Genomic DNA, 25563 nt, shown 5'->3' on the forward strand with positions numbered 1-25563 from the left:
TGGAAGTGTCACTTTTTTATTATGTATGGATAATAGACTATTTAAAGATTTGATTTATTGGTATGTCAAAATGAAACAGTTACAGTTAAATTCTGGTCTGTTTGTGCTGTTTACATTTACAAATCCAGTTATATACAACATTTAAACCAGAATATAGTCATAAGAACATGTACAATAGATACAGGTAAGAAAATATCAAACTTCAAGTATCTACCATAACCACTACAGTATACATCTATCTGCACTGCACATCTGTTTGACTTGCAGACTATAGGAAGCACTTAGAAGAAAACAGTGATCCTCTGTTGAGACAATATCTCATCAGGAATGGAAGTCATGTATATGATGTTAATCCACAGTCTAGTTTACGAGATCTATTTTCACAGTGTTGGCCTTCAGTGATGCATGGGAACAGTGATGACAGGTTGCCAGCTATCTATACTAGCACTACATTAAAATAAATATAGCTATCTAATTTAGAATAGCCTAAGAACATAAGGTCTGTTTTTCACAGATTTGTGTAAACAACCTGAGTTCATAACCCTTTTCTGTCAGTCCATTTACCTGATCCCTCCGCAGGCAACCCCATTAATTCTCTTTCTGAGCCTGTGATCTCCTATTGTCCACGTCAGTTATGCTACCAATAAAGTTCCCAATGACGTTGTTAAAAGATTTTAACATGGACACTCCCAGCTCGTTGCTGGTTTCATTAATGTCTGGGTCGTAGGCCCCCATGAGTGGGGTGCACACCTCCACACTCCCTCTACCAGCTGCTTCCAGGATCCCCACCAGCTGGCCCCTGACCTCCTGAAACAACTCCTGGTTGTACAGCATTAGGTCCGAATCATCAAGAGGATAAGTGACATCCTCAGAGTAGCACTCACGGGGAACTGGTAGCTCTATGTATTTTAACTTAGGAAAACCCGCACATAGCGTGGAGAATAACCTCCGCAGAGCTGCAGAGGTCAGAGGGTTTCCCAGCAGTTTGAGCTCCTCCAGCATCTGACAGCGAGCCAGAGCATCAGTGAAGGAGCCCATGTCCTCCTCCGTTATGTTACATTCTTCGACGGACAGACTGACCAACGTGGCTGAGCAACGGCTGAGCAGTTTGTGGAAACAGGTAGGGAAAGAGTCAAAGATGTCGTGTCCGCTGATGTCCAGACGGACCATGAACTCGCTGTGGAGGCTGTTGGACAGGTACGTCATATCCAAGCGGTTCAGGCAGCAGTTGGCCAACTCCAAGCACTGCAGCGGAGTGTTGAGAGGACTGGGTAAAGAAAAGAGAGGTCAAAAGAAATGTATCTTGTGGGATGAAAGGTCAACGATTTCTGAACACAATTGTCAATTTTTATGTAGTGAATTCAGGCAGATACATATTATGGTTTGTGTTAGTCCTCAGGGAGGATTTGTCATGTAGGATTGGTGCCAGAAATGCTTACAATATTACATCTTGTTGAACGTAAAAGTAATATGCCAGTCTGTGATCAACAGCTCTGTTGTTTGGGGTTTGTGCTTCTGTTCTATTTCCATTTGAACTGTGAAGTACATCCAGCAGCAGGTTTCTGGCAAATCTGCAGCTGTCTGTCCTCAATCTGGCATCATGTCAGCAATTTTAACAACAAAATACCTCCCAAAGCTGGAGTGGGCTGTGACCCTGGTTAAAGGTGATTATTGGGAGCTATATTAAAGCCCTTGATGCTGCAAAACGCATGTAAGACAGACATCAGAGCTATCCATGTCATTCACATAACTATACAAACACCTTGTTGTCTGTCTCCTTCCCTCCCTCTGTCCAGTTACTCACTTGAGCAGCCTGCGTAGGTGTCCAGTTAGAGTGGAGAAACCGACACAGAGCTCAGTCAGGCTGCCCAGTTTTGCCAGCAGGTTGCCGATGAGGGACAGCAGATCATCATCATCGGAGCCCAACCTCCTAACGTCCAACGCCCCGGCTGGCAGGGTCAAAGACTGTAATTTGGGGAACTCCACCTTGGCTAGCAACACCTCCAGGTGTGGGGCCTCCACGGGAACATTGTGGACCACCTCCAGCTTTGAAATGCACCCAGGGTCTCCCAGGCGAATAACATAGAAGAGCTGCTTGAGAGTGAGGGAGTCGGCCCGGAAACTAACAAAACGAAGCTTCAGTGGAGAGTAGCGGAGGAGGAGGAAGGCTTGAGCCACTAGCTCGTAGTTGCGGCCCGTGACGAAGCCGTTCAGACGGACATCGATGGATGTTTCAAAGGCGGAGTGGGACACGTCGCTGGTTTGCATGGCCACCATGGTCTCGTAGCACATTTGGGACAGGAGCTGTGTTCTGGCCCATCGACCCATAGTGGACTTGCAGGGGCAGGCCTGGTGCTCGACGTCCCTCAGGGCGGTCAGGTCCACCACATGCAGGCTCTTGGCGTAGGTTCTTGGGGGAGACAGCACATATTCCTTTGGAAAACAAGGGGAAAGTGATTCTCTATTCAACCTATAACAATTTATGATCATTGTAAGCCAATAACAAGTCAAAGAAGGTGTATTTAAGCCAATTGGGCCACTGAAAACAGTAAAAAAATGCAACTAAAACACAAGTATAACAACAATATGATAAGGCATATTATACTCAAAACCATCTAAGTACCTTTAAGCCGGTTATAATCGCCTCCAGACAAAGCCGGCAGGTGCGGGAGGTGAGGTCCATCTGACAGTCGACCGTCCCTCCCAGGAGCCTGTGTAAGTCGAGCACAGGGAGAGGCCATGCCTGAACCAGAGCATGCAGCACGTCAGCCTGCTCATGGAGGTAGCAGGCCTTGAAGAGAAGTGGGTAGAGGTTAAAGGACACACAGTTGAGGTTCTCCAGAGCATTCGGACCGCTCTGGGTGAAGCCCTCAGCAGCAATGAATCGCAGGGACTTCATGTTTCCAGGTTTTATCGTACCAACAGGTCTGTCAGTGTCCCGGTTGGTGATGAGAGCTGCCGTCTAACAGCTCTGGGGTTTGCTGCTTTGTTGATTTCCTCTGTTGCCGTCTGTCTGGGAGCTGTGCATGTCTCTAGACCCAGGCTTGCTGTGTTGGGGCACGGGGGTCGCGTGGTAGGAGGTTATTAATAGAAGCAGCTGTCTCACGTCCTTCGTCGGGCACAGTGTCTATTTGCAAATTTCGCCAGAGAGATAAGTAGGAACAACATCTGAATGCCTCTGGGAAACTTGTCACTATTCACAACACCTCACCCCCCCACACGAGCTGCAAGGACCAAACAAAACAGTGTTGTGAGAGCAGAAATAGAACAGTGATACAGGAACAATCAAATCTGCGACACAGACTCAGTTTGCAATGGTTGACTGTATTTTTTATAGCTTATTTTGTAAATTGTACATTTTTATTCTTATTTTATTCTAACGTTTTATCTATTCTTTGTTATTATACTGTTTGTCTCGCACCAAAAAGCCAAAGAAAATTCCTCGTGTATACCCCTTACACCTGGCAATAAACACCTTTCTGATTCTGATTCTGATTCTGATTCTGATGCATTTGAGAAGGCAGCTTGTGATAAGGGGCTGTTATTTACTTTTTGGTGCATCTATTTTCCCCCAAAACCTGCCTCAGTATATGGTTTTTGCCGCTCTCAAATTACAACATGTAACATGGTTGCAATGCATTATGGTCTACTGAGGCTTCTGTCAGTTGAGGCATGGGAGTCTCTGCCTTCTCCATGATGGATTTCTGCCAATATAAACATGGGTTCACTGTTGTTTTAGACACCTGATGCATATTCTGCTATGTTTATTGTGCTGAACATATCTCTGAACATTTGTCTATATCGTGCAACTGATATGGAAAAATACATATTGTGGCCAGGAATGCAGAATATATTACAAATAGTTGTTGTCTTGCTATTATTGAGTAAAAGTCACCATGCATAGAAGAAAGGCAAGAAAACAAAGCAGGAACTATCAACTCAGAAATTATTCATCGTCATTAAATGTTTGTTCACTGTGACTATGACAGAATACTGTAAATACCTTTTCATTAAAAACATACTCTATTTTCATTTCTACATCATTTTAGTATATACAAACTACATGTATCTCTACAGAATGTGCATTTAAATAATTTTAAAGCGAAGTGGCAATCTACCTGAGAGGAAAAAGTAGCATTCAGTAAACACTGAACTGGCCTTCTTGGATCTAGAGGAGCTAATCTTTTTTGGGTTTGTTTGCATTAGATAACATTGTCTTACAGCTTGGCTCCACCACACACTCGATATCATGTAAATGAGGTGATTCAAGGACCTGCTGAGTTGCATTTAACCTCCAAAACTACCACATTTCACACATTCTCACCTGTCTCATGTGTTTGAAATGCATTTATGAAGGGTGGTAGTGATGGTGATGATGATGATGGTGCTCATGGTGGTGATGGTGCTCGTGTCTCTGGGCCGGAGAGGTCAGGGCCCCACAGGAGGGCTGAAGGTTGGAACATATTTCCCTATCTCCCCCCGCTGTTGGCCTAAGGTGAGAGGTAGTGTCTTGTACCCTGGAGCGAAGCCTCTTGCTGTGACTACGGTGCAGGACGCTGTGTGCTGCAGGCTGAGACTGAGACTGGGAAGGATGGCACCATGAAGCAGGGTGTTGGCCATGTAACCTGCAGGACTTTCCCTCTCCTCCGTTCCTGTCTTTCCCCGCTGACACGGCCTTGCTTTTCAGGGAGTGAGGCACAGAGAGGCCTCTGGGAGAGTCAGGGGAGGTGCAGTTCTCTCTGATCAACACAGGGTGGTGCTTAAGAGCAGAGTGAGCATCCTGACTGGGCTCCTGAGAGGGGGAATCTGGGGAAAAAGGAAGAAAAGCAACTTTAATTTGATGCATTTCCAGAGGAATAAATATAACAGTTCATGAAATGAAGTGTTGTATCTATACTGCAGAAACCACAACAGCAATAGAGGAGTTTCTATACCTGTATTGTCAAACTTGGAGGAATAGTTTTCAATGCCAGCTAGATCCAAGTAGAAGTTTCTGCGCTCTATGTTTTCATCCACACAATAAAGTCCTCTTACTGGAGTTCCTGCCTCCCGAGACGCACTCTGCTCCTTCTCTGCTGCTGTTTTTTAATGACAAAGGGATGTTATCATCACAGCAGTGGCAGCGGTTTGGTGTTAAAGGAACAGTGTGTAACATTTCGGGGGATCTATTAGCAGAAATGGAATATAATATTCATAACTATGTTTTCATTAGTGTATAATCACCCGATTAGGAATTGTTGTGTTTTCGTTAGCTTAGAATGAGCCCTTCATATCTACATAGGGAGCGCGTCCTCTTCATGAAGTCCGCCATGTTTCTACAGTAGCCCAGAACAGACAAACCAAACTCCGGCTCTAGAGAGAGCCTTTTGCGTTTTTACGTTACCTGAAGGCCTCCGTAGTTCTCTGACACGCTTGTGAAACTGCTATAACGTGAGCTGCAGTGTGCAAAACCGTGGTACCGTCAGCCGCCGTCTGTCTTCCATTGCCCCTAAAGTTGTGTCATTATGGTAAGGATGGCCTCTGAGCAAGCCGTTACCATGGTTTTGAACTCGGCGACCCACGTTACCTCAGTCTTGGAAAGGGAGGAGTGAGCTGATGGGTACTCGGTTGCAATCTGCAACCACACCACTAGATGTCGCCGAATCCTACACACTTTAAGTTAAATCACTGTTCAGAAACTTTATTGCACAGTGACTCTCTCTGTCTTCTAAAGTTAAAAATGACTTTTCACCTATCTGTGAGATCTTCTCTGGGTCAGCTGACGGAGTTACAACTAGCCTTATCTTCAGGGGTGTGGTGCCGACGTAAGGCGGCCTGACCGACGCCTCTAGAAAATCATACATGGAGTGAATCAGACTGGTCATGTCCTGCAGAACACACACACACACACACACACATACACATATACACACTGTGTACAAACCAAGCTTTTTAAAACAGTATTTAATTTAAACAATATGCGTGAAAGAAACCCACTTCTTTGGTGACCTCTCCACTGTTGTCAAAGTTGTACAGTGTAAAGACCCACTCCTGCTGAGTGTCCTCATCGGGCACCACGTTACACTCTGTGACCTGTATGTGCACAAGTTGTCAGGGAAACAACTGCTATAATAAACATTTTAACTGCAGTTCTGTAGTTTATTAGGTAGAATTAAAGTTTACAGTCATTTATGTGGTGTATAAAAACTGGTAAATCTGCAACATGTGATTAAAATACATTGTTGATTAGTATCAGATGCGTAAAGAGTTAACAAATCTCAAAATAATCAGTACTTTAATTATCCAGACACAGTTGAATCCCACTCATCTGGTGCTTCAAGTTGTTTGGAAATTACAAAACTGATTTGTTGCAGAGATATGGAGGTTATACACTCACCCCAGCATGGCTGCTCCTCTTCTTTGTCTGTTTGTTGACCTGGAAATGGACGCTGTTACCTCTGTCAGGTGTCTTCTTTGGTGGCAGAACCACTAAACAACACACAGAGCTGGATGTGAATATCCAGTAGACTCACAGTTTGAGGGTAACTATGATTATTGTGTTAAAATGTTCCTTTGTAATCAGTTTATTCCTTGTTATAAGCTGTTTTCAATAAATGTTTGGCAGCAGAGAGGAAACTAAATGAAAGCTGTTCATCCAAAGGTCGAGGTTTTCCCAAACAAATATAAAACAGATGTGTTTAATTTCACTATTCCCTTTTAACCTGGGAAAGAAAGGCTATGTATCAAAACTCTTTGATAATGCACAACATCTACACGATCATAATGAATCCCTTTATAACACCAAGAAAATGAGCAATGTCAGTATGATGCATGTGCAAGACAAACAGTAATGATGCAATTCTCTACTCACCTTTGAGGTTGCAGTTACGGTTAGACTTGTTCGCCCTCAACTCTACGTACAAGTTCTGTTAAAACAAAAAATGGTGACAGAGTGTAAATCAACAGAGAGCGCACATGTAAGAGAGGGAGAGGGAAAGAATAGAGGAAGCAATTAAGTGCTTTTCATGTCACACGAGTGCAGGGATTGATCTCCAGATGTGAGCAATGCTGAACAATCTTTCAACATCTGGGTTTTTGTGTCTTTCTAGAAATCTGTCATTGACTCTCCTCCTTTAATTCCTGTCAAGAAAATGACATTTCCAACACATTTGATTAGCTGAAGCAGTTAATCTTTCTTTGATTTCCTACAGAAACTAAAACAGAAATGATTTAAACGGGACAGTGAAGGAGCGAGAGAAGGAGGTTTGGGCAGCTGGCTCTCCTCTTTAAACCGTTGGCATCTTGACCTTTTCTTCAGCATCACATGTAACTGACATGTTCCTGAAGTTTCATATGATCATTAAATGTAAAATCATGAAGCCAGATTTGCAATAAATTCCAGCCATCACCGGGAGCACCATCTAAGCAGAATAAACGTTTTTAGGGGTAAATATACAAAACTGAACCACCATTTTTAAAGGCTTTAGTTAAATCTCAGCCCACTATAAAACTATCAAACCTTAAGGTTTATATCCATTTCTGTGATTTAAACAAAACACCTGATCATACATGCTGTATACTCGCTCCTCTCAGTCTGCACTGCAAAGCAAGAAAGAACTGAAAGCACCGACAAGATGTTTCTTATCTCTCAACAAGATAATCCATCACCAGCGTCACACTGATGCTCGGGCAGATGAGCGACAAAAGGAACGATAACATGAGTGACCCCTCATACAAACACACACCAATCTCTCTCAACACCCTCCTCTCTCTGCCTGCTGTGAAGCTTTGATGCTGGATTCGATTTCCAGTGGAAGAGATGGTGCAGGTAGCAAAAAGGTGTGTGTCTGGTACAATCCAGTTTTCGGTTGTACACCCACATTATACGTCAGCCATCTGTGCATCCGTCCCGATATCACAAAGTTTCAAGTGTCGGCAGAACAGTAGCTGCCTTTGTCTCTAACAGCCTTTCTATGACTTGATACCTGGAGAGGAAATTTCACGTAAACATGGAGAGATGATGACTTCTGTACTCAAACTCTCATATTCATGTCAACAAGCTGCAGTGAGTTTGGTATGTAAGTGTTCATAAAATGTAGCCTACATGAATTACGAAACAACGTTTCAGAAAAACTCAGAATAATTATAAACTAGGATTACAGCCTCGTGGTTGTATGCTTCCGCCAACAAGTCAAGTTGATCCATGTCTGTCCAAAATGTCGTCACTTCATCATTTTATCATGTTAGACATTATTGTGAAATTGTTTAGCATATGAATTCTTGAGTTATGGTCAAAAACGTGTTTTGTGAGGTCACAGTGACCTTTGATCACCAAAATCTTATAATTTTATCCTCAAGTCTAAGTGGACGTTTGTGCCAAATCTGAAGAAATTTGCTCCAGGTTTTCCTGAGATATCACGAGAATGGGACGGACGTGAGGTCACAGTGACATTGACCTTTGACCTCCAAAATCTGTCACCGGCGCGGAGGCATAAAAATCTTTAATCACACCAATAAGAAAACCACAAATTCTGGAGGGGTTCTCAAATAAAAAGAGGGATGTAACCGGACAAATTTGGGTTTTTCTAGGGTGGATTTTAGCACAAATAAAATCATTAAAAAACCTTTTCAACACTTAAACTAACGTATGCACCCACACCAGACAGAAAAACACTGGTACAAATGTTGTCAAGTGGACTGAAGGGTGGATTCCCAGTGCACACAAAATAACAAGCAGAATAGTAGAAGTCAAAGTGACCACTCCTGGGCGTTAGTTATGTCAGACAATAAGAAACTGAGATTAAAGAGATTAAAACCCTGCTCACGGTGTTTGCTCTGGGATGTTACAATATTTGCATAGAAAACTTACGTGGACGCACGCACTCACTCACTCACTCACGCACGCATGCACAGACAGGTTTGTGTGTCTTCAAAAAGTAACGTTGTCGCCACCTGAGTCACTGCTATTTGACAGGTAAGTATGCAAATATTCAGTTAATGAGTCTGTTTGTCGTCAGTGCAGCTGGAGCACATGTTTTGTGTCACTGGTTATCTTCAAGAATACACAAAACAATCTGTACTCTATCATTAATCATCTTAAGTCATCCTTAAGTTATTTGTGTGTTGTCAAGTTTTCAGATTGCTTTTAATAAAAAAAACCTAGTCACATTTATGTTAGCAATTGTTATTAAGGGGTAATTTTTTAAAAACTCTGAATATCTCTTTTTAAATGTAAAGTAATGCTTAAGACTTCATATCAAAGATGCAAAAAAAGGGGTTCATGTAAGACCAAAAGCTGAGAGAAACAAAAATGTGTCATACAATGAGATGCAGTTTGCAGTTTACAGCGATGGTGTCATGGAGTGTCAACTACTATATTAGGCTGGAAAATCTAATCGCAGGAAAATCTGTTGCCATTAACAAGCACAGAAACTCCACCGCAACCTTTTAAACTGAGTCGAGAGTCGACATCTTTTCCAAACTGTGAAACTTTACAGAACTTTCAACACTTTTATAAATCTTGAAAAACAACAAAACTGGTGATAACTCCAACACTAAATCTCATGACTTTAACAGCTTGTGCAAAAAAAGATGAAAATAAACAGAAGAAAAGTGAAAATGGCATGTTGGTTGTTTATCACATTTATGTTGTTTCTACAAGCAACCCTGTGATCTTTGGGAGCACATAAAACATCTGTGATTTACTTTCACCACAAATTCTGGTTACACAGATGAAACCAGAGTGCATGTGACAGTTTTTACAGTCTTCCATAAATAAAACATAATTTTCCTCTTCAACAGTATAAACGTGACTGCTTCATTAATGCCAACAGTCTACATGTGATGCCATTTACGCAATCAAACACCCACTCCCCACATCTTTTTCCTCTCACCCCCCTCCTCTCCCAGTCTGTCTGACTGGAGAAGGAAAGCAGTACCAGATGTGGAGACCTTTTTTTTCAGTCGGGTATAAAGACCTGGCTGTTTGGAGGGGGGTGGCTGTGTTGCACTTCACAGACTTGGAAGTCTCTTTATAGAGATGGAGGAGGGAAAGGGCGGAAGAATAAATATACGACTACCTCCAAACACCTTTTATGTCTCCTGGATGTGATGTGAGCAAATACTGTTTATCCCAAAACTGCCTTAACCTCTGATGAAGTCGCTGGAACTGCTGTATGTGGTTTTATTGCTTTTTTTTCCTCTTCAGTATGGGAACAGATTTTCACAGATTTAATATATACAACAATCATGCATTTAAGAAGATGTTCTGAAAGGCCAGATTTTATTTTTTAGAAATCTATGATTGTATGATAATGAAAAGATCACTCCCTATTTGTTCATACTGTTGTTTCAATGTTTGTTTTTATGTGTATAACAAATCTTAAAATAGGGCACTTTAGACAGATATGGTTGGGTGATGTATCTGTAAATTATGTTATGTATGTTTGTTGAAAAGTGTCAATAAAAATATAATTTTAAAAAAAAGGAAAAAAAAGAAGATGTTCTGGAGGTTAAATATTTATTATTGTTAAATATGATAAAATTAAAGTAATTTCCTCTCTTGATTGAGACAGAAACTTCACCAAACGCTCTGAGATGGTCTCTTAATTAACAAAAATGGTGTTATCAATAAAATCTCTTAACATTTGGATGTGATTAAACATGTGGCCAGTTTCAGGTGCTGAATGGTTTCCATCCATCACAGCTTCAAACCCATCTGGATCCATCAATAACAGACTATTACAGTGTCAAAGGAAAAATAAAAAATAAGCAAGCATTATTCATACAATGCAGGTACCCTCAGGGTTATATAAACAAAATAAGCATTAATTATAATAACTTATTCTCTACCTCTGTCAGTCTGGTTTTGTGGAGCTCCCTGTGACAGGTCAGCACATTGGAGGCCAAACTACCACCTGCAGAGCATAATAACAAATACATATAAACACATGTGTAAGCACAAGTAAAAAAAGTAGTTATATTGTTTGTATAGTTTCTGTGTTGACTGTCTCACCTTCGGGACTCTGTCTTCGTCTGGAAGCTGTGCAACCAATGAGAGAAAAGATCAATATAATACAAGATGATGCAGTTCAGTCTTAAAAAAACAACAAAAACAACAAAAACAACTAAATATCTCACCAAGTTTTGACTGGAATTTGCCCATACTCCACGTCTGTTTATTTGTTCAAGAAAAGTTCATAATGTCCAATCCATGAGGGTAAAAATACATGACATTAGTGAGTGAAGAGCGGAGAGATACTATCACAGAAACTCACAGACGAAGCTTAAACAGCACTGAGATATCAAAGAGTACAGAGGCAGAGCGAGAGGCCTCACCGTTACGCACTTCCTTCTTCGGTCGGTTCGGCTTACAAGCTTACTGAAGCATATTTATTGGTTACTTAATACTATTCTGTATTAGTCTATCTTCCTATTTTTTCTCTAAATAATAATGCAAATTTGTGGATATTTGATTTTGGGTATAAGAATAATGCATGCATGGTCGGATGCTGTGGATTGTATATATGTATATGCGTCTATATATATATGTATATGTGGTATGCAGTGTGCGCATGTAGTGCAATGTGCGGTGTATGTACGTGTATGTGTGTGTGTGTATGTATATACATATATATATATATATATGTATGTGTGTATGTATGTGTGCATGCATACATTGCATGTTGTATTGCATGTGCATATTGTATATTATAAATTGTATATTATAAATAATAATTTGCGCATATAAGAAAAGATAACAAATAGTCAATATGATTAGGTTAAATATGTAAGTAATGAATTGGTATTGTGATTAAGTTATATTATAAGTAATGAATTGGTATTCTGGATTGATAACAAATTTATATTTTGAGAAGGATAGTTATATCAGTAATTAATTTATATTTCTGCATGACACAGATTAAAGGTAATAATTATAGTTAGAATAATTATAAATAATTATAATTATAGTTAGAGAAATTTAGGAAAATTTAATTAGAGTATATGTATGGCTCAATAAGGAAGCTGTTTAATAATTAATAATTGACTTATGGAGAAGGGGTGGGATTAAATAAATTTATACTTATTCTCACTCCTTTTCGAATATGTAAATCAAAGCATCAAGTGTTGACAATTTATTTTTCTTATGCTTTTCATTGTATGCAAATACTACTTGTCTCTGACTGTCCACTTGTTGGTATGACATGATGGATGGATGTATTCTGTATGATCCTAATGCTGCACACAGGTGAAAAAGATGCTTTGACCACCGGTTTTGTGTTCCCAAATCGCAGAACCATCATCATTTCACAGCCTTTCAAGAACACAGAGCCACTGTAGAGTATCATCATACAACTCAGCTGTACATGACGTAAAAATCAAGAGGATGCTGGAACGACAAACGCATCAAATCTGCGTTGTACTGCAGTGTATCGTGCTTTGACACTTTTAACACTCATGACACCTTAACTTTGCAAATATTACCTTATTGTTGCCATAATTGAGCTGTTTACAGCTTAATTCACAAAAGGGAAAGTAAAATAAAAAGGGGATAAAATAAGTCATGTTTTCTATTTCCCACACAACTCAATATATGCCATATCAATTACATTTTCTTAAAAAAAAAAAATCACAGACAAAAGGGATGGTGTAAAAGAGCTTTTTGTTTATAACTAAATAAAACAACTTGTTTGACATTACAACTGGTTTCCTATGTATTAACTTACAAGTACTGGCTGTGGTTAACCATTTCTGTGTCCATTATATTACATAAATGTACATATGCCTGTTTAAAAAGTAACAGACTAGGTCCATATGACAGTTGTGTTAACTGCTGCCACTGACAGACTCTTTGCCAGTGATAGCTGGTGTGGGTCCTATGTGGGTCCAGATGTAGCCCTTTTCCTGCCGGATGGGGATGGTGGGGAACGGAGAGCTCCGGGACTTGAAATATTCAGAGGGGGCGTGACACACAAACTCCAGGTACTCCATCTTTCTGGGCAGATCCTCCTCTGGACCTAATACAAAAACAGACAAGAGTCTGAGAGACAGTCACAGAAATGGCCTGAAAATTGTGAATGTTTAATTTCTTATTTGCTCACCAACAATGTATGTCCCAGGATCAAACAGGTCCTTTGGGCTAGCCTGTGTGGGGATTAACCAGGTCAGCGCAGCACTCTTTTCACAGTACTGGTCCTGCACGAAGCCTCGAATCTGAGCATAGTACGGCTTCCCGTCTTCCTCATCTGTTACCTTGATCACGTCTCCTGTCTGGTAGTATACACCCTGTGGATACAAATATAAACACTGAGAATGACAATGGTCTGGCTTCTTCAATCACATGTATCACAGGATGAAGGATTAAGTACAACAGTAGCAGTTAAAGCTGCAATTAGATGAAGAAATGCTGAAAACAGATCTGGAAATGTGTGTGGATGACAATATGATCAATTCTGATATTGAGCAAAAAGAATGAGGTTATTTTTGCTTGGTAAGAATAAACACCGTACCTTATAAAATACTGACTCTGACGTGATGATTGTTGCAACCGATTCTGGTGCTTTAATTGGCTGCAGAAACAGAGATATCATACACATGGGTCAAACACATAAATTCACAGTACAGCACAATAACTGAATTTGCTGATCAAATCCATCTCTGACTTACATTTTTGAGTTTGAATATGTGTCTTCTCCCCTTTCCTTTTGTCGACACCTTCTTCTCAGATGCAGGAGCTTTGTATTTGGTGCTTCTCAGCCGTGCAGACCTCCTGTGGATCTCCTGCTTGGACTGAGAGCAACACACACACCAGGTATTTAAGCTGCAGTTCAGCACCATTTGCCGATCTGCCTCCATTCATTGTTTATCAATAACAAAAATTTACAAGGGCTGCAACTAATGTTTATCAGGTAATTGATCAGTTACTTTGTCTATAAAATGTATGAAAAAAATAAAAACATTTTATCATAATATCATTCCAAGTGCTTGTTTTGACTGACCCATCATAAAAAAAAATATATATATTCTATTTGCAATGATAAAACAGAGAAGGGTAGCAAATGTCCACATTCCCATTATGAGAATAAAGTCATAATATTAGTATATATATATGTATAGTGGTATAGTAGTAGTAATTTTAAAAGTTATTTTTTTTTTCTCGTAAAGTTATGGCTTTATTCTCGTAATATTCCGACTTTTTTCTCGTAATGTTATGACTTTATTCTGGTAATATCAAGACTTTTTTTTCTCGTAAAGTTGTGACTTTATTCTGGTAATATTAAGACTTTTTTTTCTTAAAGTTATGACTTTATCTGGTAATATTACCGCTTTTTTTCTAGTAAAGTTATGACTTTAATATTATGTCTTTTTCCTCATAAAGTTATGACTTTATTCTGGAAATCTCAGATTTTTCCCCCCTCAATGTGGCCCCTACCTCACTGCAAATGTTTTGCAGCTCCAGACAGATTTTTATTTTTTTGCCTAAAATGGCTCTTTTGATAATAAATGTTGCTGACCCCTGCTATTGCTGGAACAAGCACATGTTAATTACAAGGATAGCTAATTTTCTGTTGATTGATTAATTGACTAATTGCTGTATAGCCCTAGAATCTACCCTGAGCTTCCATGATTTTTGTTAAATATATATACAGACAATAGTCTTCCTAAAAAGGAGCATCAACATTGTAATTGCAGAAAACATCCTCATAATAGCCCAGCAAAGGAATTTACATTATAATCCATTATGCTGCTATTCAGCTTGAGGAAGTACTTCTTCAAATTTACAAAACAATAGAGTTCACATACTGGTAGGTAGGTGAACTGTATGTGAGTGAGGGTAACCAACAAAGTATGTGTCTAATGCACATTTAAATACCCATTATATAACCAACCTGTTTCCCTCCTCCGTTGCTGGGCTGGATGCTGGAGGACATGGAGGCTCCTGATGCTCCGCTGCAGCTCTTCCCTGTGCAGCTGTTGCAGAGGATCTCTCCCTGGTTGCCCTTCTTCCACATGGACGAGGAGTTCGTCTTGCAGACAGCACAGCACGGCTTCAAACCCAGCGGCATCGTTAATGCTCAGAGAGACGACACCAAGAAGTTAATATACAGAGCTGCTCAACAATGAGAGGATGGCTGCTCCTTCAGCTGCTGCTGAACATCAACCAATAGATGTTTCCTTTCTGCAACAGAGAGACCTTGGACGCTTCGCTATGACATTCGATTAATTAAGATAATCACGACAGCTTCCAGTTGCAACCTGAGTTGTTTATTTTTGCAGCCAAATCACCGCCATTGCTACATATACAGTCCTTCTTCTTCTTTTTGCCTCTGTTGTTGACGTCGGCTCTTCTTCCGTGGTTGGTTGGTGATGTCAGTCAAGCACCACCTGCTGGACTGGAGGCATAAATAAACACAGCCTCCAGTCCTCCAGTGGTTCTGGTGTTACACTGAAATCTGTAACCAGACAAATCTGTGACCGCAGAGGAGCCAGCATCATGATGATGTCACCATTTGTGACAGTTGTGAGCCCACTGTACCTACTTTTCTTTTAGAGATATGTGAATATATCTTTAAAGTAAAACATATTAAAATACTGCCAAAAATTAACAATTTAGTTTTGTTTGTTTTCTGTCACATATTTATGACATATTACACAGGTCACAGGTAATGATGAACTCATATGTTGCTGGCTCACACAAAACACACAAAAGTAAATTGTTAATTTTTTTTGAATTATTCTAATATTTTTACTTTAAAGATATGTTCACAAAACTCTAAAAGAAAAGCAAAATATAGGTTCAGTGGGGTCACATTTTCGGACGACAGCCGTGACCTCCTGCACATTATTTTAGGATAGCATTCCTATAAGTAGAAGGGTATAAATATAAGTATGTATACATCTGTTTCTGGACGCATGTGTACATTTATACACATTTATGTATACTGTATATTTGTTTTATCAACTTGTCCTACCATTTTTTCCACTTCTATTATTATTGATATGTTCTGTGATGTTCTGTTTTAGCAGTTACCATATTTTTTACTTTATTTATATGCTTTTACTGTCTTGTGAAGCACTTTGTAACATCTGTTTTGAGAAGTGCTATATAAATAAATGTATTATTATTATTATGTTGCTGGCTCCTCTGCAGGCTTTGTCTCCTAGCTTGTGGTTGTTATGGCTGACTATCGTAAATACAAGTAAAATGTAACGTAGTGGTAGACATATGAAAATAATGATACTATTTGATTTTTTTGGTGATACAGGTAATAATTGAACGCAAAAAGTCGTTTTCACCTGAAGTAAATGGTAAATGGACTTGGACTTATGTAGCGCTTTTCTAGTCTTCCGACCACTCTACACTACACTACACTACATGTCAGTATTCACCCATTCACACACACATTCATACACTGATGGCAGAGGCTACTAAGGTGCCAACTTTGCCCATCAGGATTTAAACTAAATACTCATTCACACACCGATGGCTATGCCTCCGGGAGCAATTTGGGGTTAAGTGTCTTGCTCAAGGACACATCGACACGTGACCCGGAGCAGCCGGGGATCGAACCACCGACCTGCTCTACCCTCTGAGCCACAGCCGCCCTAAGTGCCTCCACTCCAGCAGGTGGCGGTAATCCGTCAACCTCTGTTAATGTGTAGAAGAAGAAGAACTACGTCACCGTTCACAACACCACCACAGAGTTCCGCTTGTTTCTGTCTGGCTCCTCGTCCTCATGAAGATGTCTCACAACACTCCCGACAAAGACGACCAAACGTCAACAACTAACAAGAAAACCATCTCCCTGCCGATCTCCAGAGTGAGGTTGATAATGAAGAGCTCTCCTGATGTCTCCAGCATCAACCAGGACGCTCTGTTTCTCACCACCAAGGCGACAGTAAGATACAGTTTAATGATAACCATCACCGGTTCACTGAGCTCTGCTAACTTCATCTGCTGCTGCTAGCAGGGATTAGCTCGCTGCATGCTGCATGCTGCATGCTGCCAGGATTAACTGTATTAACTGTAACTGTGTCTGTTTGAGCTCAACTTCTCCTCTGCTGACTTGTGTTGTTGTGTTGTTGAAGGAGTTGTTTGTCCAGCACCTGACTCTGGCTTCATTCAACAACGGCTCCGGGAAAGAAACCAACTCTCTGTCATACTGCGACCTGGCTAGCACCGCAGAGGGGACGGACACCTTCCACTTTCTGACAGGTGAGACCCAGACACAACCTCATAGACCTCATATAGACCATCCACAACCTCACAGATCAGCACAACCTCATAGAGCAGGGGTCTCTAAGCAACCTGCAGCTCTAGAGCCACATGTGGTTCTTTAGCTCCTCTCCAGTGGCTCCTTGTGAATTTATAAAAATGCAAATGAATAACTGTTTTTTTGTTTACATTTTCATTTATCCTTGTTGTAGGTCTATGACAGAGGTCAGCAATCTTCACTATCAAAAGAGCCATTTTAGGCAATTAATCTGTCCTGAGCCGCAAAACATTTGCAGTGAGGTAGGGGCCACATTGAAGGAAAAACAAATCTGAGATTTCGAGAATAGGGTCATTATATTACCAGAATAAAGTCATAACTTTATGAGAAAAAGTCATAATATTAAAGTCATATCTTTACGAGAAAAAAGTTGTAATATTACCAGAATAAAGTTATAACTTTACGAGAATAAAGTCATAACTTTACGAGAAAAAAAAGTTGTAATATTACGAGAATAAAGTCATAAGTTAACGAGAAAAAGTTGTAATATTACAAGAATAAAGTCATAACTTAATGAGAAAAAAAGTTGTAATATTACAAGAATAAAGTCATAACTTAACGAGAAAAAAAGTCGTAATATTACAAGAATAAAGTCATAAGTTAACGAGAAAAAGTCGTAATATTACAAGAATAAAGTCATAACTTAACGAGAAAAAAAGTTGTAATATTACAAGAATAAAGTCATAACTTAACGAGAAAAAAAGTTGTAATATTACAAGAATAAAGTCATAACTTAACGAGAAAAAAAGTTGTAATATTACAAGAATAAAGTCATAACTTAACGAGAAAAAGTCGTAATATTACAAGAATAAAGTCATAACTTAACGAGAAAAAAAGTCGTAATATTACGAGAATAAAGTCATAACTTAACGAGAAAAAGTCGTAATATTACAAGAATAAAGTCATAACTTAACGAGAAAAAAAGTCGTAATATTACCAGAATAAAGTTATAACTTTACGAGAAAAAAGTCATAACTTTACGAGAAAAATGTCGTAATATTACCAGAATAAAGTTATAACTTTACGAGAATAAAGTCATAACTTTACGAGAAAAAAAAGTTGTAATATTACGAGAATAAAGTCATAAGTTAACGAGAAAAAAAGTCGTAATATTACAAGAATAAAGTCATAACTTAACGAGAAAAAAAGTCGTAATATTACGAGAATAAAGTCGTAATATTACGAGAATAAAGTCGTAATATTACGAGAATAAAGTCATAACTTAACGAGAAAAAAAGTCGTAATATTACGAGAATAAAGTCATAACTTTACGAGAAAAAAATTCTTAATATTACAAGAATAAAATCATAATTACAAGAAAAAATGTCGTAATACGAGAATAAAGTAATAACTTAACGAGAAAAAAAGTCGTAATACTACTGGAATAAAGTCATAACTTAACGAGAAAAAAAGTCGTAATACTACTAGAATAAAGTCATAACTTTACGAGAAAAAAAGAAAATAACTTGTAAAATTACTACTACTAAACTACTATATATATATATACCAATATTATGACGTTATTCTCATAATACTACGACTTTTTCTCTTAAACTTCTGACTTTATTCTCATCTTTTTTTCTCGAAATCTCAGATTTTTTTTTTTCTCTCAATGTGGTCCTTATACTCCGTCGTACCATAGACCTACAACATGGGTCAGCAACCTGCAACTCTGGAGCCACATGCGGCTCTTTAGCCCCTCTCCAGTGGCTCCTTGTGGATTTTTAAAATGGAAATGAATAACAGTTTTTTGTTTACATTTTCATTTTTATTTATCATTGTTGTAGTTCTATGGTACGACGGATTATTAGGGCCACATTGAGGGGGAAAAAAACAAATCGGAGATTTCGAGAATAAAGTAATAATATTACGAGAATAAAGTCATAGGTTTACGAGAAAAAGGTGTAATATTATGATAATAAAGTCAAAGGTTTACGAGAAAAAAATCGTAACATTATGAGAATAGTGACTGTCAGAACGAGTTTGACACGGTGTGATATTCTCTTTTTTTTATAGATATCCTGCCTAAGAAGATCTTGGCTCGAGATTACCTTAAATCTTTGGAGCAAATGCAAGAAAAGGACAACGTCGACTTTTAAAAAGGATACTGGCTGTGTTTCACGTCTGGGCAGATGTTATCACGTCCTGTCATTCATTGAGAGCACTGACAGAAGAGACACCCTAAACTTTCTCAGTGTTTTTAAATACATTGACAGAGTTCAGCTGTAGGGCTCGTGGAAAACGTTAGTGGACATGGAACAGAAAGTAAAGTCACGTAGGGCAAATGTGAAATCAAGTGAAGACTCAGAGAGTGTTCGAGGAACATAGAAGTTGTACTGTATGTCTAAGATAAATACTTGATGCCACAAATCTTGTAAATCTCGTAACAATGGCCTAAACAAAGCAGCCTTAGATGAATCATAATGCAACTCAAGATTTTAAACAGTTTAGGATTTCAGAATAATATTGCATTTGGCCTGTATTCCTAGACTTTCTTTGGAGGTTTTCTGGTTGCATTGTCTCATAAATTTTGTGCTTGTTTTGCATGCACAACAATCAGGTGGAGTAAATAGTTTTTTCTTAACAACTTGCAGGCCTGTATGGGCTCACTCCATGTAACCAACCTAAACATAATGGGACTCCCTGCCACACAGCTGGTGCACAGATGTCTCAGCTCCTGAGTTATTATTGCCTTTAAAATATGATTGGGTGAACACTTTACTTTAGAGATGCTGTCAGACATTGATTTCAGAGTGAAATATGCTGATGTTATTGATTCTAAGTTATAGTTTTTTTAAAGCTATTTTCATGTTTGAGTAGTTTATCATAAATACTTGAAAGTTGTTTAATCAAAAGTACAAATACCTCTTCTTTTTTCTAGCTTAACTACAAAGCAACTGAACATGCTGCGTCTTTCCAAATGAAAATTCACACTCAGCCTAATAGATGTGAATATTTAAAGTGTATATAACAGCTGACCACCTTACAATGCTTCATCCTCATGCTTTCACAAATTAATTGTTTAGATTTGATATTAAAATAAAGATTCATGCTGTCTAACATTCATGTTGCACCGCAGGTATTTTACAACACAACCTCGGAGAGGGACGTAATAAGAAAATGCAGTTTATTAATGTTGAATGAAGTGTTAAACAAGTCAGTTATTCTGCCCCAAGCTTCACAAGTGTCTTGCAGTTTTACTAGAGACTGTTAGCGTGGCCGTGAAATCTCCATGTGGAGCATGTCTTCAAACTGGAAATATAAAACGTGACTCAACAGCTTCTTGTTCATCAAATTTCCCTGATAATGTGAGGTGTATTTATCTCTGCTAATTCCAGTTAACACGTTACTTTTTGGTGCGTTGATGATTTAAGGTGCATATCAAGTTTTGTTCTCATACTACAGACTAACATAATCCTGAGCAGGCATGCATTGGCTACATCGTTGTACAATACATGAATACTGTATATAAATATAAGGCGACCGGTCTTCGTCATTGTCACTGCTGGATGAGTTTGTTGAGTCGAAGCTGCATGTTAAGCAGAGTGTTCTCTAAAGAAGAAAAATGGTTCTCCAGGATGTTCGCCATGTGCTCTCTTCCAGCTATGGCGTCCCTGGTGTTGGCAAGATGCTCCTTCATGCTGAAATGGATGACAAACCATGAGTAAATGTCTAATACTTTTTGACACATTCACACACTACTTTGTAAATTCGTAAGTATTGGGTCTGTTCTTTCACATCTAGTAGAGAGAAAACACTGAATTGCATTTATTCTCTGCAACTGTTTTAGTGCCAAAGCCTCGTCTCAGCCAGATGTCCCGACAGATGAGTGTTGGAAAACACTTGGAATGACTCAGCTGCTTGTCTGGATCCTGTTTCCACTCTGTTTTTTCTGGCATTCAAGCAGCATTATGTTTAGGCCAAACAAGCAACACTGTTCCAGGGTTACTGACTGCCTCACTAACAGTGATTTAGGAATAATCCCACAGCTGGTGGTCTTGGATCAGTGTTTTCCAGAAACTAAATTAATTTGGTCTCTGTACAGTGAGGATTGTAGCTGTTTTGTGACTGATCACTGTAAAGTATGGTACTAAAGCATGTATATAAATATAAATATGCAACAACAGAAACCAAACCATTTATATATGTAAGCATATCTAGTGCTATACCATTAAATAAGAAATCGGGGTACATATTCATATTATTCACACTTCTTCAGTCACTAATACTTATTTAAACCTGCAGTAGACAGAATATTTTTGGCATCATTGGGCAAAAATTCCATAATAACCTTTCAGCATATTGTAATTCAAGTGTTCTGAGAGAAAACTAGACTTCTGCACCTCCTCATGGCTCTGTTTTCAGGCTTTAACAAATCTAGCCTGTGACAGGAGACTTTGGTCAATCACAGGTCATTTCAGAGAGAGAGCGTTCTTATTGGCTGTGCTCCGACTGCTTGGTATTTCCTCAACTGATCTCAACATGGCTGCCGTGTCAAACTATCATTTTACAGCTAAACCGTGCATTACAAGATGTTTCTGAAAACATTTGAGTCAAGAAATAGGCATTACAGTAACAGAATATTGATCCATATTTGATCAGCGCTGCCTAGTTTGACCATTTGATCAGAGTTCGCAAGTGATTGAAAGCCGGCTCAGAGACGGCAGGCTCCAGCTCCACTCTGATTGGTTGTTTTCCTCCAGTCTGTGAAATCTTGCAGATGCCATTAGGAGCACCGGAGGACACAGAGGCACATGATTTTTTTCAGATTACCTATCTCGTGCACTACTGTCAGGATATAGTGACCATTTTATAAAAATAACTTTTTTTAATCATATTTGCTCCAATTCTACCTACTGCTGCTTTAATCCATCAAATTGACTTCTCACCTTGTGAGGACCCCCTGCTCCTTCCCTTCTTTCCTTGTCTCCTCCAGAGACACAAACACCTTCTCCATGGTCTGCATAGTCTCCACCACACTCAGGTGGTCGGAGTGGACTCCCTGAACCTCCTCTCTGGCTTGGTGTTCGTAGGGGATCCCTCCTTCCTCCAGCCCGCTGGTGGTGGACACAGCCTGCAGGGCAGCCCTGTTCTGGAGAACAAGCAGACGGGACCTGGCGAACTCCTCGGGTCCGGCTATGTTTTCCCAGCAGATTGCAGAGGACGGTGGCAACCAGAAGCGCTGGCTGCAGTTGACTGGTTTTCCTGGGGTCTCCGTTATGAAGGGGCTGTCAGCGGGGAAGCTGTGGAGCAGGTGCAGAAGAGATGATCCAGAACCCCACTCCCAATCCTCGAGGTCTGGCTCCTCAGACTCTTGTTCAGGGGGGGATATAGGAAGAGGCCCTGCTGCCCCTGCAACCTCTGCTGGGAAGCAGACCCCCAGCATGAGGGAGCAGGACAGGCAGAGCACGGCCCTGCTCACTGCCCCCTGGAGCATCTCCAAACTGGCTGAAACACGAAGGCTTGATCAGACTTGTGGAGCAGTATTCATACTGACACACACGCACACACACACACACAACTGTAATGGCTGGAGAGGCCATTTGTTGGCATCATGACAGACCTTATCCACTACACATTTTTTCCACTGTGGTCTTTTCCTGTAACAAAGCTATTGTTTAGTTCACACAAAAGATCTCCTCTATCTGCATTTCCATACTGTTTTGTAAAGCACAGATTATTAATGAGCCATAATGATATCTAATCTAAATCTAATAACAAAAAATATATGCACAATCCCGTGCACTTTCTAGACAGACTATATTGTGCATGTGAAGGAGGAATGGAGATTTTGATCGGCGAGTACATTTCTACTTATTATTTATAAAGATAAGAATAACTGAGACTTTTCATTGGCATAAAGCTGTGTCAATACAGGCAAAATGCTAAATAAAAGTATAAATTATGTCATGTTTAATAAAAAATTACAGATTACAATTACAAAATAAACACACTTATTAAACTGAAGTTTATTCTCGTGTGTTATAGTAAACTTCTTTTGAACTTAAAAAGGGAGAGTATACCTTCAGTTTACTTTTTATGTACTTATCAGAGATATACTTAACAAAAGTATACTTGGCTCATACTGACAGGTATCCTTAAAAGTCTGAGTATGCTTGATTTATACTGACAAGTATACAGAAAAGTCTAAGTATAATTGGCTTACTGACAAGTATACAGAAAAGTCTAAGTATAATTGGCTTACTGACTAGTATACAGAAAAGTCTGAGTATAATTGGCTTACTGACTAGTATACAGAAAAGTCTAAGTATACTTGGCGTACTGACTAGTATACAGAAAAGTCTAAGTATAATTGGCTTACTGACTAGTATACAGAAAAGTCTAAGTATACTTGGCTTATACTGACAAGTATACAGAAAAGTCTTAGTATATTTGGCTTATAGGCCTACTTACTTAATCTTTTGATCAAGATATACTTAAGAAAATTATATAAAGTTATATAAAGTAAAGAGTTTACTTCAATTCATCAAGTTTTTGGATAATCTGTTCACCGTAGAGGCATGTGAGAACAACACATTTAATACATTTTTAAAATCTCATCACAAATCATCAAGTCAAATACAAAAAAGACCAAGTCTCTTTATGTAATACATGAATCAAGTACTATAAGTTAAAGTATACTAAGTATACTTTTATGAACTAAAAAGCACCCACAAGTCACTCCAAGTCAAGTCTTTGCTGCCACATGTTTCTCCATCAAGACTATTATTTTTTTTCGGTACAGTAATATATACATCTCCAAAAGGCTGTTTTATTTCCTATATTTTATCTTAGGAAGTTTTTACTCTCACTTTGGTGGCTTCAAGGGTTGCCAGTTTATAAAGTAAAGAAGCCTCACAGCTAATCCACAACTCCTGACGACTGCAACATCTTTAACTCATACAAACACCTTTTTCCTCAATACTTTGCATATCTTTAACTCATGTTTGTAAATGTAATAATGTCTTCTTACCTTGCAAAGAAAACCCCGGAGACGAAGCAGTCAGTCTGTGTATGTGTGAGATCTCCGACGCTCCTCTGGTGCCTGAAGTCGTCGGAAAAACTGAGTCGTTGACTGTTTCCTGCGATGTGAATCACTATTCACTGGCCAGGATCAGCAGAGTCAGGAGCAAAGGCTTTTCCTTCAGAGTCTGTGGAGTAATTGAGGGAAACTTACCCCCAACAAATACACTTGTAGTCTGGCTGGAAATGTCTCCTCCTGACTTTTTACAAGTGCAAACACCGTACAGGCTGGAAAGAGAAAGGGTCTGCTGCAGAACCTTAATGCATACTTAAAAAAAAAAAAGTGAAATTAAGTCTCTATGCATCATTGAAGTGATAATTTGCAGCTTTTTATCCTGTAAAGAACTCAAGTGAGTGAGAATGCAGTAGGTGTGATGCTCCTAGAATTTATGAGCCATTTTACAATGTCCTAAACAAAACCAGGCTTGAATTTTAAACTCTAAATGCTCTAAACATCATGCAATCATAGCTGTTCATTGTAGGCTAAACATCTTGTTATCCTGCTCTTGTTTTAAGAATAAACACAAAAGGTTTTTACCCCAAACTTGTTTTGTCCCAAAGATTAATTCACCCCATCTGTGTGTATTTAGTGAGTCCATTGGATGGCCAGGGAATGAATTATGCAGCCTGAGGCTTACACACTGACATAACCAGCAAGGAATGGGAAAGACGTATTTTGGCACAAACTAGAGGGTGTAGTAATGTTATAGGGGAGGAGTGAGCATGAGGCGAACACCATCAATCTTAAAAAAGATGTGCTGTGAATCTCAGGACAAACTGTAAAACTTAAGTTTTGTTACTCTAAAGAAAGGTGTCCTTACAAAAAATAAGTTTATTTAAGTGTGCTATTAGTATATTTCTTTTAAACTTAAAATATTCTTTCAGTTTACTTTTTATGTACTTATCAGAGATACACTTAATAAAATTATACTTAAGTATCCTTAGCTTATACTGAAAAGTATACAGAAAAGTATTTTACTACGCTAACATTTAAAGTATATTTAAAGTATATTTAAAGTGTACTTGTATAAATTAAAAAGTGGACCAATTTAGTCCCAGGAAGTATTGAAGTGGTACATTGATATTAGTATACTTTTTACATAAAGTATACTTGGGAATATACTTGAACTACACTTAAGTTAACTTTGTAAAATAAACTTGAAGTATACTTCTTTTTTGTAAGGGTAGGGATGTAAAATGCAGATCAGATGCCTCCGAGCCCTGTCCACACTTTGGTCTGGTCTACAGCTGGTGGTTGCAGCAGCCAGATGTTGTTTTTAAGTCCTGC

At 39.0% G+C, this 25563-nt stretch overlaps 5 protein-coding genes across 10 annotated transcripts; 1 reads left to right on the top strand and 4 right to left on the bottom strand.

The window, feature by feature from the left end:
• lrrc14b (leucine rich repeat containing 14B) lies at positions 1–3220 on the bottom strand. Its single transcript, XM_074612317.1, has 3 exons — positions 2624–3220; positions 1805–2433; positions 1–1267 (listed from the first exon to the last, which is right to left on the bottom strand). The coding sequence occupies exons 1-3, from the start codon at positions 2897–2899 to the stop codon at positions 589–591; spliced, it is 1584 nt and encodes a 527-aa protein (XP_074468418.1). The 5' UTR covers positions 2900–3220; the 3' UTR covers positions 1–588.
• On the bottom strand, positions 2989–11889 carry LOC141753772 (protein naked cuticle homolog 2). 3 transcript variants are annotated; one of them, XM_074612321.1, is made up of 10 exons: positions 11119–11889; positions 10994–11020; positions 10831–10895; positions 6851–6905; positions 6377–6468; positions 5977–6072; positions 5732–5867; positions 4935–5078; positions 4325–4806; positions 2989–3127 (listed from the first exon to the last, which is right to left on the bottom strand). In XM_074612321.1, the coding sequence occupies exons 1-9, from the start codon at positions 11141–11143 to the stop codon at positions 4349–4351; spliced, it is 1098 nt and encodes a 365-aa protein (XP_074468422.1). In that variant the 5' UTR covers positions 11144–11889; the 3' UTR covers positions 2989–3127; positions 4325–4348. The 3 variants fall into 3 exon arrangements, with proteins under 3 accessions (XP_074468422.1, XP_074468423.1, XP_074468421.1); XM_074612322.1 differs by having other exon boundaries at positions 3088–3224; positions 4935–5075; positions 11119–11888; XM_074612320.1 differs by having other exon boundaries at positions 3088–3224; positions 11119–11885.
• Positions 11890–12597: 708 nt separating this feature from the next.
• On the bottom strand, positions 12598–15360 carry gatad1 (GATA zinc finger domain containing 1). The gene is made up of 5 exons (XM_074612323.1): positions 14868–15360; positions 13645–13767; positions 13488–13547; positions 13080–13263; positions 12598–12995 (listed from the first exon to the last, which is right to left on the bottom strand). The coding sequence occupies exons 1-5, from the start codon at positions 15042–15044 to the stop codon at positions 12805–12807; spliced, it is 735 nt and encodes a 244-aa protein (XP_074468424.1). The 5' UTR covers positions 15045–15360; the 3' UTR covers positions 12598–12804.
• Positions 15361–16643: 1283 nt separating this feature from the next.
• On the top strand, positions 16644–20314 carry chrac1 (chromatin accessibility complex subunit 1). The gene is made up of 3 exons (XM_074612329.1): positions 16644–16877; positions 17068–17194; positions 19269–20314. Exons 1-3 carry the CDS (start codon positions 16716–16718, stop codon positions 19349–19351), a joined length of 372 nt encoding a protein of 123 aa, XP_074468430.1. The 5' UTR covers positions 16644–16715; the 3' UTR covers positions 19352–20314.
• A 48-nt stretch (positions 20315–20362) lies between these two features.
• Positions 20363–24926, bottom strand: LOC141753775 (uncharacterized). 4 transcript variants are annotated; one of them, XM_074612327.1, is made up of 4 exons: positions 24814–24926; positions 24226–24403; positions 22142–22700; positions 20363–20893 (listed from the first exon to the last, which is right to left on the bottom strand). In XM_074612327.1, exons 3-4 carry the CDS (start codon positions 22687–22689, stop codon positions 20752–20754), a joined length of 690 nt encoding a protein of 229 aa, XP_074468428.1. In that variant the 5' UTR covers positions 22690–22700; positions 24226–24403; positions 24814–24926; the 3' UTR covers positions 20363–20751. The 4 variants fall into 4 exon arrangements, with proteins under 4 accessions (XP_074468428.1, XP_074468427.1, XP_074468429.1 ...); XM_074612326.1 differs by having other exon boundaries at positions 24226–24503; positions 24814–24891; XM_074612328.1 differs by lacking the exon at positions 24814–24926 and having other exon boundaries at positions 22142–22696; positions 24226–24757.
• Positions 24927–25563: the final 637 nt, after the last annotated feature.

Source organism: Sebastes fasciatus, chromosome 17 (assembly GCF_043250625.1).
Source record: "Sebastes fasciatus isolate fSebFas1 chromosome 17, fSebFas1.pri, whole genome shotgun sequence".
In the NCBI taxonomy this organism is placed as follows: Eukaryota; Metazoa; Chordata; class Actinopteri; order Perciformes; family Sebastidae; genus Sebastes; species Sebastes fasciatus.

Bases quoted from the DNA above. Each gene is read 5' to 3' on its own strand.
- chrac1 (XM_074612329.1), top strand. From the start codon at position 16,716: ATGAAGATGTCTCACAACACTCCCGACAAAGACGACCAAACGTCAACA. The intron at 16,878-17,067 runs GTAAGATACAGT...GTGTTGTTGAAG, and splicing joins TTCTCACCACCAAGGCGACA to GAGTTGTTTGTCCAGCACCT. The intron at 17,195-19,268 runs GTGAGACCCAGA...TTTTTTTTATAG, and splicing joins CACCTTCCACTTTCTGACAG to ATATCCTGCCTAAGAAGATC.
- gatad1 (XM_074612323.1), bottom strand. From the start codon at position 15,044: ATGCCGCTGGGTTTGAAGCCGTGCTGTGCTGTCTGCAAGACGAACTCC. The intron at 13,768-14,867 runs GTTGGTTATATA...TGTTGCTCTCAG, and splicing joins GCAACGGAGGAGGGAAACAG to TCCAAGCAGGAGATCCACAG. The intron at 12,996-13,079 runs GTGAGCAAATAA...TTTTTGTATTAG, and splicing joins TCCTGGGACATACATTGTTG to GTCCAGAGGAGGATCTGCCC.
- lrrc14b (XM_074612317.1), bottom strand. From the start codon at position 2,899: ATGAAGTCCCTGCGATTCATTGCTGCTGAGGGCTTCACCCAGAGCGGT. The intron at 2,434-2,623 runs GTACTTAGATGG...TGTTTTCCAAAG, and splicing joins CGATTATAACCGGCTTAAAG to GAATATGTGCTGTCTCCCCC. The intron at 1,268-1,804 runs GTGAGTAACTGG...TTCTTTACCCAG, and splicing joins CACCTACGCAGGCTGCTCAA to TCCTCTCAACACTCCGCTGC.
- LOC141753775 (XM_074612327.1), bottom strand. From the start codon at position 22,689: ATGCTCCAGGGGGCAGTGAGCAGGGCCGTGCTCTGCCTGTCCTGCTCC. The intron at 20,894-22,141 runs GTGAGAAGTCAA...CATCCATTTCAG, and splicing joins GAGCAGGGGGTCCTCACAAG to CATGAAGGAGCATCTTGCCA.
- LOC141753772 (XM_074612321.1), bottom strand. From the start codon at position 11,143: ATGGGCAAATTCCAGTCAAAACTTG. The intron at 5,868-5,976 runs GTGGGTTTCTTT...TGTGTTCTGCAG, and splicing joins GTGGAGAGGTCACCAAAGAA to GACATGACCAGTCTGATTCA. The intron at 5,079-5,731 runs GTGAAAAGTCAT...ATTAAAAAACAG, and splicing joins AGAGAAGATCTCACAGATAG to CAGCAGAGAAGGAGCAGAGT.